Source organism: Oenanthe melanoleuca, chromosome 2, assembly GCF_029582105.1.
Source record: "Oenanthe melanoleuca isolate GR-GAL-2019-014 chromosome 2, OMel1.0, whole genome shotgun sequence".
In the NCBI taxonomy this organism is placed as follows: domain Eukaryota; kingdom Metazoa; phylum Chordata; class Aves; order Passeriformes; family Muscicapidae; genus Oenanthe; species Oenanthe melanoleuca.
In genome coordinates, this window is record NC_079335.1 from 63,025,481 (window position 1) to 63,048,128 (window position 22,648).

Genomic DNA, 22,648 nt, shown 5'->3' on the forward strand with positions numbered 1-22,648 from the left:
TGCATAACATATACCATCATGTTTTATATTATCTGTGTTGTATGTACTGGTCTGTTAAAAGTTGAAAAAGTGCAAAATGCCAAAATTGCAAAAACTGTTTTCTTCACAAAAACTTATGAAAATATTTCGATAAAGCTACAATAATTCAGCTAAGTATTTGGTTTTGCAGTGTAATATAATAGTTATGTTCTTCCAACAAAATTTTTTGTCCAGAGGACTAATGGCAGGGAAGAGTGGGCAGTGCTAGTGCAGGGACGTATGGAGGGGGTGAGGGATCTTTTTTAAACAAAGGGTAAATAAAGACTGGTCCTTGTTTTTGTTTTCCCTCTGCTTCAGCTCTGATCAAATATATCCGACCAGTATTTGTATCTCGGTCAGACCAGGATTCTCGCAGGAAAACTGTTGAAGAGATAAAGAGGCGTGCCCAGTCTGATGGTAAATGGCCACAGGTACTGTATTCTGCCACTCTGTAAGAGATGGTATTTGGCATTTCCAGGCTTTGGATATGTAGTTTACTTTTTTCATTGTGGGTGGCTTTAGGTGGTTTGGGGTGGTGTGTGTGTGTGAAATTTCCCCCACTCCCTCTTTTTAGAAGATAAAATGTAAGATTCTCATCTATGTCTCATTGCATTGTGTTTCAAGGGAAACTTGGTAAGTACATGGGTAGACATTTCTCAAGTGGTATGAAATGGACAGACCACAGCAGATGAGGAAGTCATCTAAGAAGAAAAAAAAATGCAGTGCTTACCAGAATACCTGGGGAAGTACAGTGTGTTCTCACCCTTCACAAGATTTTGGCACTGCTGTTGTTACAGATGTGATACTGGGCAAGGCAGCCTAAAGAATTTGGGTGTTCCAATAACCACCTCTTTAAAACACATGATGAAAGCATGGATAAAATGAGTGGCTCTGGGTTTGGTTTTTTTCTGCACTTAAAATGTGGCTGTTTATAATGTGCCTTGAAAGAGAGTAATGGGAAGGAAAGGATGACTGTTTAAGATTTCAGATTCCTAGAAGCATGTGATTATTTTGCAAATTTGAAGCATTCCTGTGATTTTTTTTGAGATTAGGGTACTGTATATTTTTTATGGGATTATTGCTGCTGGGAATGCCTCTGCATACTGGACTACAAAAACATTATAAACAGCTGTAAACAATGTGGTAGGTGATATATAGCTTTTGCATCATGACTTTCATCACTAGATTTCAAAGTAAGCTTGGACAGAGTGGGCTATAAAACTAGTAATGTTAATTCTAGTCCATTGCTTTGTTCCCTTATGATACGGATTTGGGGAGGGTTTTTTTTGGTTTTGTACAGTCTACCCTCTTCTGCTGAATTAGTTCAACTTAAGTGTTTTTTACTTTTTTTTTTTTTTTTTTTAGAATCCTGTTCAGCTATTTTCAGTCTCTGTCATTTTAGCATCTGTGTACATGCCAAATAAAGAGAAAATAACTGTCTGCCTGTAAGCAGGTAGCCTGGGAGCAGGAATTTTTTTCTGGTACAAAACAGACTACAATACTTTTGCCAACACCAAAATCTTCAGTGAGAATACTCATACTTAACAAGTGTTTCCAATCACTATTCCAATAAACAGAATTATTATTGGAGGGCAAGAAAGAGGCAAAATCAAAGATAAAGAAAACTATTTTTCCTATTAAGGCAGAACTTTACTTGACATCTTTACCACCTATTTTTTTTTTTTTTACTCTAACTGAACTGTTTTTCCCTGAGAACGTTTTTGCTATAATCCGTTAATAACAGCTTTGAAGAGATGTTTATAAATAAATTCACATTGAAATAGTTCTTAAAAGTCAACCTTTTTTTTTTTTTACTTCAAGATAATGATATTCCCCGAGGGCACTTGCACAAACCGATCCTGTCTAATTACATTCAAACCTGGTAGGTATTATGCTCGTTTCTCTGTTCTCTACAGAATGTCCTTGTATCTTCATTTTCTGAAATACCACTTGTGTTTTAATTTGCTTGCTGTTGCAGAAGTTGAGTTAAAAACCTGCAGTAGGGTGAAGTTGGGATATAAATTTTCTGGTGCAGGAAGATTGTAATTGAATAAAACCTTTTCGATAATTCAGGTTTTTTCTTAGCTTCTGAGATGCATATGGGCTGGAGGAGTAATGTTTCTTCCGGGGTTTTTGTTTGTGGTTGTGTCTTTTTGCTTCTTTTGTTTTCTTGCCCCCTCCATTTCCTATTTGGGTCTGTCATGCAGCATTTAGATACTCACTGCTACCTTAAGTTTTATATTATATCACTATATACTATATAGTATATATATAGCTGCACAGTATTTGTTGCTGTATTGTATCTGGCTGATCCCTCTCCAGCTCTTCTGTGGAGTTGCCTTCTGGTGAAGATGACATGAAAATATTTCCCGTGTAACACTATTACAGAAGCTGCCATTTTTTACAGTTTTTACACAACATCTATGTTCTAAGCCCTTTTCAGTAGTATCACCGTTTTTGTTTATCAGATTGGTAGAGGGTGCAAGACTCAGCATTGCTGCAGCTGTAAACTGCAGTTCCAGTAGGGAGAAATGCCTGTAGTAAACCACTAACCTTTAATGTAAACTTACCTTTATCCTGTAGGTAGGGAGATGGTCAATGAAGAAGCTTCAGTGAGCAAGGCAGTTGAGAAGGAGTTTTTTGACTGCCTAGTTTTCTGCCTAGTTTCTGGTCTTACTGCGTGTTTTGTATTTTGTTTGGCTTGCAATTTAAATATCACTCTTAGAGTATCATGCAGTGAGTCAGCATTGTGGTTCCTTGCACTGGTTCATTTGGCTGAAGGAATCTCAGACTTTTCTCTCAGCTCTTACCTGATGGGTGCATAGTGATTAGGGAAACATCCACTTCTGTAGCTCTTTGCTCTCCTTCTCTCTCCACCTGAATCCTGACCGTGCTTTGAAAGCTAGCCTGAATCCTCCATGTGAAGCCCGGATTTCCTGCCCTCCGTCTGTGCCATAGACATTCCAGGCACCATGTATTTCATCCTTACATTCTCACTCTATCTTCCTCTGCTCTGGTCTAGTACATGCTGCTCTCTGCCTCTTGACTGTCTCACTTTTCCTACTGAAACCTGTTTCTGTATCCATCCAGCCTTCCAGAAATCCTTTGCCTCAAAATTTCTGACTTATATCACATTACTTTAGGTCTCTATTCAAGTTAGTTCTATCAGGATGCCTTTCCCCATTCTACTAACATGGCCTATGCTCCTTGCTCATACTACACATTTTCTTGGTTTTGTGTTTCTGTTTAAATGGTAGTGGTGTCATCTACCACTTAGCTTTTGTCAGCTTTGGATTATTTCAGTAGTTGCTTAGTATGGTCTTTGAGACTGAACAGAAGGTACCACTGGCCTCCAAATCTCTTAAGGATTCCATACAGACCACCTTCATTTAGAGATGTTTATACTCCATAAACAATTATTCCTTTTATGTCTCAACAGTTATTTTGTAAAAGAAATGTTATGCTAGGAATACAGTGTACTTCAATTATTCGATTCTTAATTGGGGTATTATGGAGACCTTAGTAAATTGTCATGAATAACATACTTTGAGTGAAATTATTTATTCATGAAAGAGATGTTAAAAGAAGTCTTGAACAAGATAGTTATCATGCTTACCCAGTCTTTGTATTAGAACCAAGAAAATGTTGAAGCGAAGTAATGCTTCTGAATAATAGCTTTAGTGTTCAATATAGATCTAGTTCAATTAATAACTATTAGTTTCCCCATAACTACAGAATAGAAGTGACATTAATTCTGTTATTTCAGAGATTATAAATTGCCCATAAATAATTGTTGTTCAGATAAAAATAGCTTCTTTTACATAAGAAAGCCTAAGGTCTTCACCAAAAATATTGTTGACCATGGGGAACAAATTAACCATCTTGTGAATGCTCATTTTTTTAATTCATTTATTGAGCTGAGTTTGGTACTAAGCTTTGACTTGAGTTAATGACAATATATGTAAGTGGTAGATGATAATTTAGACAATGTAAGCAAACATTTTTAATTACCTATCTGCTGAAAAGGAGGCTATATATATATTGTCATTCTCCAGTGCTTGCTGTTTTGATTATTTTTGAAGCTACTTTCAGATCCTGTTTTTTCACCATCAACTACTTCCTATCAGCCTGTTAGCTGTATAATTTTTTTCTTCTTGCAGTAAATTTATTCTCTACCAAATTGCACTATAAATTAATTATGTATCAAATGTGCCTTCTAGGAGCGTTTATTCCTGGGGTTCCTGTACAACCAGTGGTTTTACGTTATCCAAACAAACTGGTAAGTTCAGCTTGCAGTGTTGTTGGAAATTCAGGGCGTTTTCCTTTAAGTGCATTGGCCCTTGTGTAACCTTTTATGTTTAAAAATTCAAAAATCATTGCTAAGTTATTTTTAGTTAAGTATTTGTTCCTTAAGCCTCAAGCAATATAGGAGTCTTAACTGAGACAGTTAAAATGTTTCTGCTCTGAAAGTTTTCAGGTTGTTACAAGAAATATTCTACAAATGATGAGACAAATAGCAATTTCTGTCTAGGATCTGTGTTCCTAAGTGCTCCCTGTTCCTGCAGTGTGTGCTGGAGAGTTTTCTTAATGTCATTTATTGCTGGAAGATGTTCCTGCATCTCCTGCCTTTGGGGGTGTTAGTCACAAATTTCTGTGACTGGCTGAATGGTATAGGATAATGTGTTGAGGACCTCTGCACCTTTATAAAGTGTCATCTTGTCTGTGTTACATTCACTATGCCCTTGGCTAAGGAATTAGCTAATTTGGACTAGTCCTCCAATGTAAGTTATATTCAGGTAAAATGCAGATTATAATGTTTATTTACAATAGGTGAAGTTTTTCTTTTTGAGCCCACTGGGGCTATTTTCATGTGCAGTTTGTCCCCTTCTGAAGTAGAAGTTCCTTAGGGAGGGTGTGAAGAATGTCAGAAATAAATTAAGGACCACCTGGTCTCTCTTACTAATGCGTGTCACATCAGAAGATCTCTGACTAGCCCATTAATAACCCCTTGTTCTAAGGAAGGATTTTGTTTCTTCTTGGTACCTGAGTAGCTTACAAATATTTCTATCCGCTTTTTCTTTTCTTTTTGTCATTTACAGGTTTATGTCATTTACATAAAACATATGCTTGATTAAAAAAGAAAAGGATCCTAGCAAAGTTAATATACACAGGCCACCATTTGCTCTTTGCTGAGACAAGGTGTAATGGCATCAAATAGTTTGCAGTAACTAAACCCAAAAATTATCTTTGGAGATGCTGTGACGAGAATAGCAGTGCATTGTAGCAGGCTGCCTGGGACATAATTGTTATCTTTTCAGGAAGAAAGATTCTTTTCTAAAAATAGTTTGAAGTTTTGATGGCACTGCCATTTAAAATGGCAAACATACTCATGGCTTATGTCATACTTAATATGCCTTGTAACTTTTTGTTGATGTTAAGCCCATAGCAATATAGAGCTATCAAATGCTATTTTGTAAATACCTTCAAAATCCAGGTGCATACTGAAATGTCATCATTGCCTGTAGTACATAATATGCAATATTTGTAAACCAATAGTAAATGTTCCTAATATTTTATTAACAGAAATTGGTGAGCTTTTAACATTGAAGTAAAACAATATACATGTGAATGAAAATTTTGGTAATTTTTATGTTATTACAAAAATCTAATAAAATTGTAGTTAGTTATATAGATATCCATTGTGAGCTGGCATGAGTTTGTGTATTTGTGTACTTTACTTTTTCCTACTACTTTTAATTGCTGTAAAACACTTAGTTTTCAGTGCCTTACTGAGTCACTTCACCTCCTATGATCTAATTCCTAGAGACCTTGCAAAGGTCTAAGCATTAATGACAAGAGCAATAATTGCTAATAGTGCTTTATTTTTACATGAGCTTGGGGGTTGCAAAAGAGTTGCATCAGAGTTAGGAGAAGAGGCAGAAGGAATATGATGTGGTACACAAAAGTGAGATTTATTTTGATTAGGATACAGAGTTAGATTATTTTGTTTCAATTATTGAGGTATTCTTATCTCAACCTACAAGGCAAGGCTTACCTTTTCTTCCCAATTCTCCTGCCCACCCCAGGGGAGGAGTGAGTGAGCTATGTGGTACTTAGTTCCCAGCTGGGATTAAATCACAACACATGTAAGGACAGAGTAGGGAATGAATATTGGTTCTCATACACGAAGATAACATTTTTAGCAAACTTTAAATGTCTCTGGCTTTGTATTTGCTGTCTTGTTTGACTGATGCATATTATAATTTTAGGTTTAGAAAGGAACTTCTTAAGACCTTTGCTTAGCCAGTGAGCTCCAGATATACATTGTGTGCAGTCACCCCACTGTGTTTTGCTTGAAGTGCCTGCTCTGATCTGTGTGTTCAGAGCTTTGAATTGCACAGTACAGATGAGAACAGTCTTGGATTTAAGTGCACCTGGCTGTTTTGAGAGGCTTTTTGAGATTAGAGCCTGGGGTGAATGTAGTAGGTGTGTGCACTCTGGCATGTTTATTTCATTGTAGTCCATTCAAGAGCTAGGGAAAGCACTACTGTTCTACAGTCGGCTGAAATATGGCAAAAGTGAAGAAGTAAATTCAGGGTGTTTTCTAGTAAATAAATCTAGTTCTGGTTGCCATGAAGAGCTGTGTTTTGTATTTTTTTACAGAGTTGCTCTCTGAATAGCAGTCATCTTGGGGCTTGTGGCTATTTGCACTAGATGACATCTCTGGTCCTGTATCAGTGCTTTTTAGTAGTAATATTTTTGTATGTTGCTCTTCTTCATGCATGAGCAGAAAGAAATTTTAAGGCTTAAAATGTTTAGACCAGTTATTCAAAATTTGCTATTGGTTGTCTAGATTGTTAATATTTTAGGTATTGGATGCCTGACATCTATTACCTATATTCTAATTAGAATAAATGCTCTGATGTCTTCACCCATAGAGTTCTCTACTGCAATCCTTTCTACAATTTTCTATTTTTCTTTGTTTCTTGATTTGAATTTTCCGTCAGAGCGCTTTAGTTATGAACTTATGAAAATATTTAAACTGTATACCTGTTTAAATATCACAAAGCCATTTAAAATGTGTTTTATGTCCAAATGTCTTCCACAAGTAACTGTGCTATTTGATAAGAGGTTTGGCAGCAGCTCTTGTACAGTTTTGGTATATCAGGCTTAACTGAAGCTGTGAGAACACAGCCCATCTCCTGTTTGAAGGTTGGCATATGATTCTCAATGTCTTCTTGTGTAAAATACAAACTCTATGGAAGATGGCTCATCTCCCTGTTTCCTCCCGTGCCAAGGGGAAATAACAGAAGGGATAACATTCAAGGTCAAGTTGGATGGAGATCTGGCCAACCGGATCTAGTTAAGATGTCCCTGCTCATTGAAGGGGAGTTGGAATACATGGCCTTAAAAGGTCCCTTCCAACCAAGCTATTGTATCATTTTATGTACTTCCACACAATTTAAAGCATTCATTACTTACATACAGTAGTTTCAAAGTGTGCTCAGAATGCTGTCCAAGATAATGTTGTTCAGAAGCTGAAGCTGGTAGCTGTGATAAATATAAAAGGTCAACTTAGTTACTTAAGGAACATCCTACTTCACTTTGTCTGCTTGTTGTTTTTATCATAAAGATACTGGCTGTGCTGGTAGGAGTCTCCTAGAACATGAATCTGCCTGTTGCAGATCAGAATCCTGTTTTCCCTAGACAGCATTTCTGGCCATTATCCCTGATGCATCCTGAAGTTTTGATGAGAAGCATGGTACCTGTCTCCTGTGACATTCACATTGGGAATTTCTTGCAGGATTGTTGGTAGATAACATGGCTTACTTGAGTTTGACTTACCAGCTAGCCAGCATGAGGCTGGATTCTGAAAATACCTCTGTATTGTTCAATGATCCTGACACTTTGTGGAGATCACATTTTTCTTCATCTCCCTCTGCGCTGTTGCAATTTAGAGAGCTGAGTTGGAGATGTGTAGTGCTTGGTGTTCTAGAAGGCAGATCTAGTCTCTAGATAAGTTATCAGCTATCTACACTGGTTTCTCACAGTTTGTAATGAAAGCTCCTTGTGGGAAAGACAAACCCCATGATGTGCTTACTTGCGGTGTTATCAAAGACATCAAAATAGCCAGAAACACTGTAACAGTAAAACTATCTAGTTCTAGAAGATCACTATATGGAGATGGGGTTTTTTAATGCAGATAAATTGATTCCTACAGGTAGACTAATCCTGTATCATCTTTTGTTTGATTGAAAATAATTGTTAAATGTCAAGTTTTAGAATTTTAGTGGATCTTTGACATATTGACCTTAATCTCCAAGCTGTTGCTCTATCATTAATTGCATTTTTCACCTTTTGTGAATTGGTTTGCTTTTTTGTATTTTTACTTTTGGTGGCCTTTTGCTCCAAATGGTAATTAAAACTTGAGTTTAACTTGATTTTTTTCATGGTCATGGCACATGTGATCACCTGAAATCTCTAGAATGGGTATGGATGGTAACATAGAACTGAACTGGAACATGTTCAGTAGGTTGAAAAAAGTATCTTTCTGATCAAGTCTTTCAGAAACCTGATTTCAGTGAGTCTTGTTGTCTTACACTTATGACTTGAACTCTTTTTCCCAGTTAGAACAAAACTAATTTCCAGACTTTTAGATTCTTTTTTGTACACTTAAATCACATCTCCAAGTAGTGCATTTTTTTTCCTGTGCTGTTTCATAGTATTAGTTAAAAATGGGATGACTTTTATTGCCATATTCCTGCCTGTTATATATTCTTTTACAGGTCTCTGTTCCCTTTTTGCATCTTGTTAACTTATTTGCTGCTATTTGTCCTCTCTTATTTTGGCCATATAGCTGTATGAAGGTGGGCTGATTCCTAACAGGGTTAAGAACTTTTGCAAAGATATCATAGAAGTTTCCATGAAAACTTCTTAGTCATATATTGTCAGTTATGCTGTGTACAATGTAAAAAGTTGAAAGCACAATAATTAATTGCAAATTTCACACTTCTTTTCTTAGGACACAATCACATGGACATGGCAAGGGCCAGGAGCGTAAGTGGTTAATGTTTTATTGCTTTTATCATTGCTTTCTTCAATTAATTTTTATTTATATGACTTATATGTATGTATTGTCAATCATTTGCTATTTATTTGATTATTCTTTGGGATTCATTTCTCTTTTATCTATTATTCTCTAATTATACTAATAGTCATTAGGAGGAATCCAAGTGTAAACAATATACTTCTGCTGCTATGATTCTGTTGGTTTGCAGAATTAATTTTATGTTTTTATTTCAGAATTATTTTTTTTAGCTAAGTGCCTGAAGTAAAACAACTTGCTTCTGCTCTACATGTTCTATATACTGCAAGTGGATTTGGTATCTTACTGTATAAAATCTAGGGCTATTGTTTGAAATCGTGCAATCTCACGAAAACAGTCGACCCGCTCAAAGAATTTGAGATACTGTTTCCATTATCTTGTCTGAATTTAATTTTGACCCTTTTTTTAAACAAAATCTTATTCTGGAGGTTCTTTAGCAAATTCATGTAATATAAAATATTAAACAAAGCATTTCTTCCTTTTTTAAAAAAAAAGTTTTAAGCATTATTTTCTCATTGGAATTGGAGTAGGAATTCCAAAATGTTGATTAATGCTTTGTATTGTTTTGAACATCCCATGTGAGATGTTATATTGTAGTAGTAATGAGGAAACCATGGGCATTAGTCAAGATTCAAGTAGTTTAGAATTTTGTCAATTAAGTTTTGCACTTAGGAACCAGGTCTAATTAACGACATGATTTGGAGACTTGAGGAAATCACTGATCTCTTCCAAAGTTTCAGCTTACAATTAATTTGTCGCTTTGGAAATAGAGTCCATGGTTGTGTATAACATAAATAGACACTGCAGCATTTGCTGCATAAAGGGATTTCTGTTCTCATGAGCTCCTACCTCTTCCCTTGCATTTGCACTGTTATTCATATAAAAAAGTAACTCAGTCATAGAGAAGAAAGGCGAGTAGTTTACTTCCACTTTAGTATCCTGAGGACTCAAGGAGGGAAGAAACTTGTAGGTGTGTTGCCTCAGATCACTAATGTCTACAAAACCCTTATTCTGAATTGTTGACCTCTGCTAATAAAGTTAAATTAAATTAAAGCTGAATCAATCTGCAGCAGCATGTGATGTTATACAAATTGACTGGGTCAGTTTAAATTACAGCTTGGCTTAATTAGGATTAATTCTTCTGGGTGACCTAAAATGTATTTGTGATGTCTTAGCAGAAAATACTATTAAGACTGATAACAGGCTTCCTTTTCTCAGCAAACGTATTTAGTGTTAGCCAAAACATAATCTGGAAATGCTTCTCTATCTAGGAGTATTCTGTTTATTTAAAGGTGCTGTAGCCTGTCAGATGGTTTGACAACTTGTTACATGCAAATTTAAACACTTTCTTACACTTATTGAAAGTAATGTTTTTACTACTGTGTCAGTATTCAGAGCAGATCAACTGAGTCTTCCTTGAAAACAAAAAATTGCTGTAGTTGAGTTATATACAGGTTCTATCAGTTTTAAATTTTTATTTAAATTCAGGGTTTAGTCTTTGAGGATGAAAGTGATGGCAGAAAAGTTTACTTGTAACTTACTGGGGGTTTTTAATGCTCTTGAACAAGGACCTAGAAACTAGACTTTTGTGTTTCTGTCAGGGATGTAAACTTCAAATCACAGGCTGCATTGTTGTTCCTGATTTTTTTTTTTTTTTTTTTTTTTTTTTTTGTCTCTAATGTGTTGGAAACTCAATAAGAAGGAGGAGGGTGAAAATGTTTTGCAGCCCTACATGGCTGTATAAAAAAAATGAGTAGGGTTTTGCTTCTAGGAACTGCACTTTATCTGTGTCAGAGGATTTTTGACCAGTTGTCCCCTCACAATGATTGACTGCTGTAACTACCTAGCTACTGTGTGAAAATGTGTCTACTTGACACTGCTCCCTAATTTAGCCTTACTAAATCCTTTCCTGGATTTGAATCTTAATGCTTTCTAAGGTCAAGTTGATTCCAGTTATCTTGTATCTTAGGCTATTAAAACACAGGTAATGCATTCCATTAACAGGCTTTGGAAGTATAATGAACTTTGGTACCGATCTGAGGTAATGATAAAATCTCAGAGGTTGCATAATTAATCTTGCCAACTCTGTGCTGAAATCAGCATTTTTCTGAAACAGACTTATTCTTCCTTTAACATGTTATGCATATATTACCTTTCACTGCTTGTCTTCCTGATTTTGACTATTTTTAAAGATGCTAATTCAGTGTAAACGACTTTTGTTCCACCTTACAGAGTGTAGTGTGTAGAAGTATTTTCAAAGGCCTTTTCTGTTAATTTTTTATCTGAATATGATCGTGCGTACATGTAGGATGCTATGCAAAGACTTTGGAGCATAATGTGTTATAGTTTCATTACCTTTTTTTTATCTCCATCCTTCCCTATCTTGCTCCCCTTCTAGGTTTGAAATTCTGTGGCTCACTTTATGTCAGTTTCACAATTCCGTGGAAATCGAGGTCAGTAAAAAAAAACTTCAGCATATTGAAGCTGTTGCAGAATACATAATATTGTACTTAATTCTGTAGTAAAAGTTTGCATTCAAATCTTGTATGTTTCTGTAAAAACAGATTAAGATACCACATATATTTTAGACAAATGACTTCTGCATCTGAAAATACAGTTTAAAAAAGAAATAACAAAATAGAGTTTTCCTGTTGGCATAAGACTTTATTTTTTTACTGATTTGAATTGACTAGATACATTTCTGGCTCAGTTTAAAGAGTCTTTTGTGAACAAATTTTTTGTCTTGTAATGGCCTGATTGCTGTTTCAAGTAGTGTACCAACTTTGTATGTTAGACATTCAAGTGTGTGAATGCTGATGTACAAACTAAGGACTGTCCCATAGAGAGAAATTGTAGGTGGTTTCTTGTAGGCCACGTAAGTTATTTAATGTCTGACTAATATTTTTATTAGGCTGCCCTGTTAAGAATGTGAAATTGGAAAACACAAAGAAAACTTATCTATATTCTTAACTTTGTTTTGAGGAAAATACTGTAATTTTAAGGCTGAAGACTATTGTAGTGAAAACATGGAAACAATTACAGCCTTTTCTTTCAACTTGTTGTTCTTATGCATTTTACAGAGTAATGACATGTCCACATTTTTGTGGACAATTACAGTGTTTAAAAAGTGTTACATAGGATATTTGACAGATGATGTGCAATTCTTTTATTTTTTGAATAATGAAGCAGCTATTTAGCTCTGACAGATGGAACTGATGGCAGGGTAAATCAGTAGGAAGAACTATTGCATGTTTACATACACTGTGTTACAATAGTAACATATATTGCATGCTAATAACTGTACTTGCCTTTTCTCTGTGTTTGCTTGTTTTTGCAATCAATTGTTCTCAAAATTGATGGATGTGCAAAGCACCAGTCACTCAATAGTTGTATATGTTGCAAAAATTTGTGGTCTGTTATCAATTTAGTTGGATGAAAAACAAATGTAATTTCCAGAATAGAGGCCTGTGTTTTGCAGAAGGGCTGGGGAGTGACTGCCTCACACAGGGCTAAGACAATCCAGCTGGCTGGCAGGATTTTTACCCTTTCTCAGGAGCAACCTCAGGAGGTTTTCTGCCCTAGGCAAGTAAAATGGGTTCTTTCACACAGGAGTGAACACTGCTGAGCTTTCTTGATTTTTGAGGCAGCAGCTGCTAGCAGATGTTGAGTTTCTGTAGCTCTTACAGATCTTGCATAACAAGCTATGATCTTTGGTAGTTCTTGGGGTGAAAAAAGCAAACTGACTAGTGACCACCTGAAATGCTCCATCCTAAAGCAGGAGTTGGCAGAGGATAGAGGAGCAGACCTGTCTGCAAGGTTGCTCTCAAGTGTGAGGCAGAGAATTTGAGAGCTACTTGTTGAATCTGTTTTTGTAAGGAAGTGCAGTGAGGACTAGTAACATAAAGGGAAAACTAGTTGGTTTGTGTTCAAAGTCATATTTTTCCCCTGGTCTCTGCAGCTTGTTGGTTGATATTCCTGCTCTGTTCCATCAACACATGGCATATACGTACCGGGCTGGGTACCACAGTTAGTGCTGATGATCCAATAACTCACAAAACAACACAACTTCAGTGGTTCTTTTATTAAATGATAGCCAGTAAGATTTAACAGCCAGCAATGAGGATCCAAACTTAGCTAGTCTGGGCTTCTCTGCATATAATATATGTTCTGGCATATTGTGTGTGTCAATCCAGTATGTGTATTGAGAAGCGAGCATCTACGTAGGTTTTATGATAGGTTTCTGTAAATATTGGCCCATCCACTCATCTTGTACTTAGAACTGGCATGCTGGCAGTGTTGTGAAGAAGAAAGGATATATGATCATCTGCACATGTAGTTTGTTTTGGCTTGTGTCTGTTTGTTTTACTGACCTGTCAACTTCAGTGTTCATACATCCATGACAGTCTGCAGCAGCTGAGAGTTCTTCTCTTAGTTTTGTTAGTGATGTTGAAATAATTGTGCTATTTATGTCAAGTTAGGTACAGGCATGTAGAACACCTCTGAAATCACCTCATAGTCAAACTTCTCCTGTGCTTGAACAAATTACTTAATAGCCATTTAAGACACAAATAAGTGGACTGAGGTTTGGAAGCTGAAGGAACAGTCTTTCCATCTCTGCTAACTTCACAGATTTGGTGGTTTTGTATATCACATGTGGCTGGTGTACCTGCTTGTAATGTAAACCTGGATTTTCAGCTACAGTGGTGCATATATGGAAAACTCCAGCAAAATTCAAAATAAATTCAGTATTTGTCTGTTACAGGAAACAGATGAATGTCTAATGGCAGTGTTTGGGTACTGTTGATCATACTGTTAGTGATTTTAAAAACACAGCTAGCTTCATGGTTATCGAAAAGTATTTCCTGAAGTTATAAACTTTAAAATAGAGACTAACAACTTTACCCAGTTTTTAGTTTCTGTTTTAAAGACCAGTGTAAAATTTCTGGATCATAATTACTATTTTCACTATCCATAGATAATTATATGTACTACAACTAAGCTTCTTGCAGCTTTTTTTTCTAATTCAGAGGCTTTGCACAGGATTGTGTGAGCATTTTGCTCAGTGCATAAATTATCTCATTGTGATGTGCTACTGAGAGAGTTGTCTGTCTGGTACTGAGTAGGAGTGGTGATCAGAGTGCTTCCTTCTTGTTCCTCCCATCTGAGAAGTTAGTTACTTGGCAGAACGAAATGTTTTGAAGATTTTTATTAGTGGGACTGGCCATGATCTTGGGGCTTATGTAATTTTTCAATGGACACTTAAAAACAGCTTAAAACACTGGAAGATATTTTAATGTAGGCCATGCCATTCTGAAAGCAACCCTTTCTGTTGTGGGTCTCCAGCAGTTCTGGTTTAATTTTCCACTTTCCAACATCAGCTGTTCTGTGGTTCCCTGGTCATCTGCATTCATTTAGATTTTTTCTTTCAGTGGAGTGTTAATGGCTGATGTCCAATTTGAAGGGAAAAAATTTTCAACGCAACCAAAAGCAGGAAATAAAAACACTTATCCATACATTAGGCAGTCATACATGATTTCAAAAAGTGCAGAGGGGATAGTAAATACCTGTTGTCCTTAAAATTTGGGTTCTTAATATTTAAGCTATAGAACAGTATTCCTTTAGCACATGCTTTTTTTGGTTATCTGGAAAGAGTTGAATAATACAGGATGTAAGTGAGGTTTGTGCAAGAAAGTGCTAATACTTCTAAATTATTTAAAAATTCTGAGTCTCACTTAGGAAATTAAGATAAAACTTTACTTGGATTCCATGAGGTAAGAAATGAGCAGACTCAAATGAATTTCTAGGACTCTGACATATACTTAAGTATTTAAAAGTTTAATTTTTAATATTTTCTGTAGTCTTAATATAATTTTGTGAGTAACAACAAACTGTATACAATTTTCACCATAGTGCTGTGAGAGATTGTTTAAAATGTTAAATATTTTTGGTATAATTCAGTTCTCTGTATGCAGTTTCTACCCGTGTATACTCCTTCAGAAGAAGAAAGAAAAAATCCAGTGTTATACGCCAATAACGTCAGACGTGTAATGGCAGAGTAAGTATGTTTCAATTCTGCATAAAAATAGATGTGTGATTTTAAGTTTAGACTGAAGAAAAGATCACAAAATCAAGTTGCTGTGGTTGTCTGCCTGCAAAAAACCTTGTAGTCTGCAGGAGTGTCTGCAAGACCTCTTACATAGCAGTTACTTTCCCCTCTGAGGAGGCCAGGGAGCCACAAACACAGCAAGAACTGTAGGAGTTGATGGGTTTGGAATATTTTTGGAGGGGGGGGGGGGGGGGGGTTGGTTGTTTTGGGTTTTTTGTTGTTTGTTTTTTATTTTTTTAACATGCCTTCATGTGACAAGCCAGTTCTACTTGCTCCAGTGGGTATTTAGTATTTTGGGTGAAGGATGTGGTTGAATTTTAGGAAAGTTAATGTACTTGAATTTTGTGCTATTGGGTTTACATTTTAAGCTGTGACTGTTTTAATGAGGTTAAGAATAGTTTCATGTAATTACTGTTAGCTTGTAGCTATTTCAGAGGGTAAAGTGAAGTGGCTTTACTTCTGTTGGTGGAAACAGAGGACTGATACAAGCTGAAAGACCTGTCTGTAGGGTATAATAAAGGCAACATTTAATACTTTCACTCTTTTTATTAGTGTCTTTTTCATTTATTTTATGTCCTTTCAGTAAATCTTCCATTAGTCAGTAGATAACTCTTTTCCATATTTATACTGAACCCTCACCTCTGTGGTCACTATTAACTCTTGAGAGATTTATGTATCTTCCTAATCCTGATTTTTGAAAGAACTTGTAAAATCATAATTTCCTTTGTGTAACTTCTGTGTTTCCAGTTTAAATCAAAGGCCACTTTGTAGGTAGTAACTGAGAATTCTTGTCTGGTTGAACCCAGGTCTGCAAGTTTCCTTAAGGATGTTGGGACAATAATATAACAATAGGTGCATTGTACAAAAGGGCATTCCTCACAAGAGAAAAGAACAAAAGGACCTGTTGGAATCATCCTGTCTTGGAGTCAAGAATCTTAGAGACATTGGCCTCAAAGACTTCTGTTGTTAGTTAGACCATCACCTGGCAAGCGTTATCCTCAGACTTTGTGTAGAAGGCCAGTACTAAATCTTCTTTCTGAACTCTGCTCCAATCACATAACAGGGATTGTGTGCTATAAGGAAAAATTTTGAAAGCGTACGAAAGTTTACAAGTGGCATGTCGCAAGCCTTCCTTCCTAAGTGCACTTAGGAGGAAAGTTGTGATTGTTTCTCCCTCCCACCCCTGAAGAATTAAGCATTTGTGGTCAGAGAAGAGGAATGCAGATCTAATGAGAAGATTGTCAGAATGAGAGATGTCAAAAAAATACCTGCTTTGGGATGAAGGAGGGGCTGAAGATGCTGTGTTGATGTGAATGGGAAAACAAATGATTTTGGATTTCAAAGTTTTGAAGTTAAAATGCAGATGGGAATGAAACAGAATGTTAATGCCTAGATGCCACAGTTAATTGTAGAACAGTTAACATCAACATAGTTAAAAATTACTTACTTCTGATCACTTCTAGGTGCCTTCTTGTTGTGTCAGTTCTCCAGGCTTTCCCAATTTATTCATGCAGCTAGCTTTTGGTATAGGAGATTGCTTTATCAGCTCAAATGCTGTCAAGGCTGTTCTGGAGCTGTAGCAGTTGCAACTCAAGTACCTCAGGTGCTGTTTGGTGCTAGCATTGCACTCTGAATTGCTGGATAAAGGACAATATTACTGTTTCATCTAGATTTGTCCTGCTTTTCTTGAGGATTGAGTCAGTGGCAATGTAGCATCTTGTTTTCAAGAGGTCCTTTTGGGATCTCTGTAGATGACTGCTTACACCTCCTCCCCATCATATTTCTCTGGTAGAAGAGTCTAATTCTGCTGGATATTTTACTGCATCAAAGGTGGCACCCCCAGGTAACAATGTACTTTTGAGTCTAGAACCAGTGTTATGGAAATCTTGTGTCTTGCTCTTGATTTCAGAGGGGTTTGGTAGAAGTTGAGTGCAGCAATAGATACAGTTTCTACTCTTAAAATGGTTTGCCTACATAATAATTTTGATTTGTGAACAGCTTCTATGTAGCATTGAACACAGCATTTGACAAGATGTATGTATCTTATGTTGCTTCTGCTTTGTTGACTGTCTGAAAAATTTTTGGTTTATCCATATTTAACTAGCTTTTCTGTGGGTGGCCACAGATGTGAGTGATGGTGGTCTCTAGATACTCAATTTATAGATATATAAGCGAACACGAACTATTTTGTTGAGGAGATCCTGTCATTCACAGAGATTTGCTTCTTTAGGACATTAGTTTCTTGTATGTTGGATGAATTTACTTGTCCAAAAAGTGAAATCCAAAGTGTGCCTGTGTTATCAGAACTGGAAGTACTCCTACAGGATAGGCACTGCTGCTGCACATGCTTGCCATCCTTTGGGTCATTTTCTTAATTTGCAGAAAAGGTCTGTGCAGAATAGATTAATCTGCTGTTTAAAATATGGTCCCTACTTATACCTTAACAATATGCTTCACTTTTAATTTTCTCATACAAACTATTTTTTAATAAGTCTGCCTTGTTTGGTCTTTCTGGCCTTGTTCTCACTCCTACTCATCAATGCCTGTGTCACCCACAACATGCTATCAGGAATTGTGTTTAGAGTCACTTTCAAATCACTGAAAATGTTGAGTAGTTTTAAATATGGCAACAGTCCTGGCCAGTTCTCTTTAAAACCAATAAAGTGTGGTGCTGTTCTGAGCTTTAATTCACTTATTGTGTTCCTTATTGCTCTAACAAAATTCTGAAACCACCCTACTAATAAATCAAGCCACAGAGGTAAATATTATATTGCCTTATTTTTGTATTACTTAGGCAAAATCATCGTTTTGGTCTTCATATACATAAGCTATTATCATCTTTTGTTGATGGTAGTCAACATGGATTGTTTTGGTCTGTTAATTTATTGAGTTCCACAGTGTCTTCTGTATATTTTCTATTTGAGTGTCAAACTTTCTGACCCATGCTGTTTTTTGGAGGTTTTTTTTTTTAATCTTCAAATTAATAAGTAAGAACTTATTGCAACTATGTTAAATTGTAAAATTGTCAGCCACTTGAGACTTCAATCCCAGCTTTTCCAGAATTATTAGCAACAAATCACTTGACCTTGCCATCACATGTATTTATTTCTAAATATTTCTCAGTGGTAGAGGAAAAATCTTTATCACTCTTAGAGCATTGGGAAATACTTACTTTTATTCATAAAATATGTTGTCTTAATTGTTTCTCATTGCAAAGTATTGCACATGACAGTGTTTTTTACTGCCTAATGGCAATTTTGCTATCCTTAGCTAGTAGTTAGTTGTGTTATTTTTTGCATTTTTTGTTATGCTTTAAAAAGTGTTATGCTTCTTAGCTGCATCAGTTGCAACTTTTTATCCAGTTTTACCTTTCTTTGTAGTTTTGCTATGTCATAGTTCCTAATTTACTGATAGCTATTTAAAGAATTATTTGTTTTGTGGTTTGTTTGGAGTATTTTCCCCAAAAGAAATATATTAGTAGCCTCTTTTCATTGTGGGGTTCTACCCCATTTGCTGCTGTTCTTAAATGCCTAATTTTCATCTCTTAGTTGTAATCAAAGCACTGTTTAGGGTATAGAAATCCTGTTTGAAGGAAAAAGTAGATAACTTTTACTCCCACTTTGGGTGGGAAAAAAAGTATGTTACCCTGCTGTTCCATAGGACTCAAATATGTTTGAAAGAAGTATGTCAGTAGCTTAGCTTTTAGTTAGTTGCAAAAATTCATTTTATTTCACTGCATTCACTGGCTGGAATACCAGCCAATGGTAGTGCAGGCAGGTGATTGTGAATATCTGCACTGCAGGCTCTTGGTGCAATTCTGAAGTAACCTCACCTGTAGTTACAAATACAAGCTGCCTTGATGATGGTACACAGACCCACAGGTCACCTATTAACATGCAAACACAATTTGATTTCCTTTAGTTTTAGTTTCTCTTAACGACTATCTTCAAAATAGGGAAGAATATGGTTAGGTGGTACAATTTGGAAAAAAAATGGAAGATAAAATATTGCAAATTTGCTAATTTTTTTTTTGCATGTAGCAGATGTTGAGACTGAAACTTGATGAAAACCAGACACCTTTGCCCCTTTGTTTTTCAAAACTGTAAGCACCTCAGAACCGTAGTTCTTTCAGTACTCCTGATTTGAGCATTTTATTTTCCTAGATTTTTTGAGTGTTAAACTCAGCATTGTAATAACATGTGAGATACTGTCCAGGAGTTCTGAAGTTTCATTTTTGGTGAGTCCAGAAAGGCAGCCTTCCTATAGAAACAACAAAATATCGTAGTCCAGTTTGCATTGTGCATATGTTGTTTTTCTTCCTCACTTACAGATATGTGTCAAGATGTGTTTTTATATTTACAGTTGATGCTGAAATTTATTAAAGTGCAGCATGTTAGACATTGAACTGCAAACATCTGTCCTCCTGATATTTTCTGTCAAGTGCTTGCCAGGATCACTTTCCCCATGTTGGAGCATGTCATACAGTTACATCACTGACTTACCAGCTTGACATACGAGCTTTACATTTTGCTTTTGAGAAATGAGTACTTTTGTCCAGCATGCTGGTGAAGGCAAAAAATATTACAGGTAATCTTCTGTGCCCATCTTCCCTTTTGTCATCTACACAGTCAAAATCAGGGTTGGTTTTTTTTCTTGCAGGCTCTGACAGCATCAGAATGTGATGTGATCTTTACCAGCATATGTGATAGAGTAATGCTAGTTGCTGAAGAGTAGCCTTGAGGATGTGAGTTTACAGTAGCTTACTGGTCTGACTCATGGCTGTCTGTTGTATTCAGTGGCCTGTTGAATCTAGCTTTGGAAAAACTGCTGTGCTCTGTGCCTGTGCTGTCTGAAGTTTTGTGTGTAATTCTGCACAGGTACTGTTTAGATTCTCAGCATTCAACTTCAAAATCCAAACTGGTTTTTTGGCATTTTTGTCCCATCAAAAGCGTAAGCATCAGTATAAGTGGGGTTACTGTAGTACTGGAGTTAACAAGCATCCACTTGAAGCATTGATGGTGAAGGGTCTAGAGAGTAAATCATGTGAGAAGTGGCTGAGGGAGCTGGGGCTGCTTAGCCTGGAGAGAAGGAGGCTGAGGAGGACCTTGCTGCTCTCTATAACTGCCTGAAAGGAGGTTGTTCTAAGCTGTGGGTTGGCCTCTTGTCTGACACAGCCAGTGATGAGAGGAGATAGCCTCAAGCTGCTCCAGGGGAGGTTTAGGTTGAACATCAGGAAGAATTTCTTCATGGAAAGTGTTGTTAAATATCAGAATGGGCTGCCCAGAGAGATGTTCAGGAAACAACTGGATGTTGCACCATGGTCTAGTTGAAAGGACAGTGATCAGTCAAAGGTTGGACTTGATGATCTTATAGGTATTTTCACACCTTAAAGATTATGTGCATTGTTTGGATTTCAGGCCATATACAGAAATGGAGATGAGAAATACATTGTGCACTGTGTTCATTTCTGTGAACACTGTGAGTGTGGCAGGTGGAGAACATAATCACAGAACAGGGCTAACTCTGCAGCTTCTTGCTACGTTTATTTTCTCAAGGAAGAAATAAATTTTTTAAAGTTAAGTAATACTTTGCAGAAGTCTGGTTTGAACTGGTTTTTGAAAGCTGACAACACAAGGACAACCTCCTTTGTTTTTTACCCTTTGAAGATTTGTGTTAGTCTACAAGACCAACAATTACAGGACCCATTTTCAAACAACACCAGGCAAAAATGCAGCTGTTGGCAGCTTCTTTTTCTGTCTAAAAATTAAACCATAATGAGATAATAGATTCCTTATGTGAACTTCAGACTCATGACTGGACCTTCTTTTGCTTGGAGAATGTCACAAAGTAGTAGACTGAGAAGAGAAAAGGGACAAAGGGACTATCTACTCTGGCCTTCCAAGACTAAATAGTTGTCAGCTCTTTAACTTGGGAAAAGATGGGGGAAAAAAGAGTGGAGGGTTGTTTTGAAGGTCAGGAAAATCATCATTGTTCTGGAAAAGCATACTAAAGTCGTACTTTTCATAGCAGAAAAGATGGAAAGCACTCAACAGTAGATCAGCTGAAAGTAAATGGAGTAAGTCTTTAAAATGTGCAAAATTGTGGCATTCATTACCAGATAGCTAAAATTACTTCATCAGAGCTGAGTTGTACTGTAAAAAATAATTGGTTAATTAGTGATTCTAAAACATAGTGGTACCAAAGGTCTCTGGTTCAGGAAGTTTGTGTACAGATGACTTCTAATGTCCACTGTGTTTTGTATGTCTTTTTGCTGAACATCTGATAATGAAGAAAAATACCAAATTAGATAGAATCCTAATGTTTTCAGTACACAATATAAATTGTAGTTAATTTAAAGGGTTTTTTTTTGAGCAGCCTGTGGAATATTCTCTTGATTAGTTCACAGTTCTGCTTATGAACAATGTAGAACATTTTTGTTGAAATGTAGATTTCAAATGTCACAATATTGCCTGTACTAGTTTCTCTCACTTTACATAATATTCCAGCAGTCACATTCTGTTTTATGTTTGGCATTTTGCATGCATAGTGGATTGGTATGCAGAAAATGAGGAAGTTAATAATTCATCTTATATTATGACTGCACAAATGTTAGACATAGGGAGCTGTTTGGTGTAAGACACCAGGATATAACAAGTACAATTGTTATGTTTAACAGACTGGGTTTGCAGGAAAGCTTTTGGGGTTTTTTTTCATTGGAGTTTATATTTTCAAGTAACTTGCTGACTTTGAAACTTTATGTAGTATGATATCATGATGGGTAAATAGCCGGCATCTTGTAGAGGGCAGGGAAGGAAAAAGTCTCAAGGAATGTCAAGCCAGACATTCATGTCAGGCCATATAAATCTGCTGAACTTTTTAAAAGGCTGAGCTCACATTGACTGAGTGTGAAAGCAGAGGTAGTTTGAAGAAAAAAGGAGGGGAAATGCTTTCAAATGAAGATATGGGAAAAGTTGTTTTATTTTTAGTTTATTAAAATAGGGGATTTTACATGTGATTTGCATCTCAAATTGAAATTCTTTTTTTTTTCCCAATTGAAGTAGAAGAAGATTGCCCTGGAGGATAAGTTAGAATAGTTTGATAGCTGGTTCTGTAGAAGAAAATCCTGTGAGTTGCAATTGTACTGAGGCCTTACAGTGAACTCTAATATTCCAGGCTTAATTCTAAGAAAATAAAAAATTCACATAAATCATGAATTTTATATGTTCCCCAGCTTCAGTTTCTTCAACATTCTGAGCTGAAATCAAAGTCCTTTAAGTTGCTAGCTCTACACAGCTTGTGATTTTTCTACTGAGCTCAAGAGCCCCTTGAACTCTATCTGGCTTTGGCTGATTCTGTGATTGAACTTTGCTTTGAGCAGAAGTGTTTCATTCCGTCCTCGCTTCTGATCTTTGTTATTG

At 36.3% G+C, this 22,648-nt stretch overlaps 1 protein-coding gene across 3 annotated transcripts in view; it reads left to right on the forward strand.

Moving 5' to 3' along the window:
- The window catches only part of LPCAT1 (lysophosphatidylcholine acyltransferase 1), a 64,492-nt gene that overhangs the window by 16,288 nt on the left and 25,556 nt on the right, over positions 1 to 22,648 (forward strand). For all 3 annotated transcript variants that reach the window (XM_056484138.1, XM_056484135.1, XM_056484137.1), the window contains exons 4-9: positions 337 to 449; positions 1,840 to 1,900; positions 4,239 to 4,297; positions 9,041 to 9,075; positions 11,523 to 11,577; positions 15,097 to 15,179. In XM_056484138.1, the coding sequence (XP_056340113.1) occupies positions 337 to 449; positions 1,840 to 1,900; positions 4,239 to 4,297; positions 9,041 to 9,075; positions 11,523 to 11,577; positions 15,097 to 15,179 (406 nt within the window). The remainder of the gene's footprint in view (positions 1 to 336; positions 450 to 1,839; positions 1,901 to 4,238; positions 4,298 to 9,040; positions 9,076 to 11,522; positions 11,578 to 15,096; positions 15,180 to 22,648) is intronic.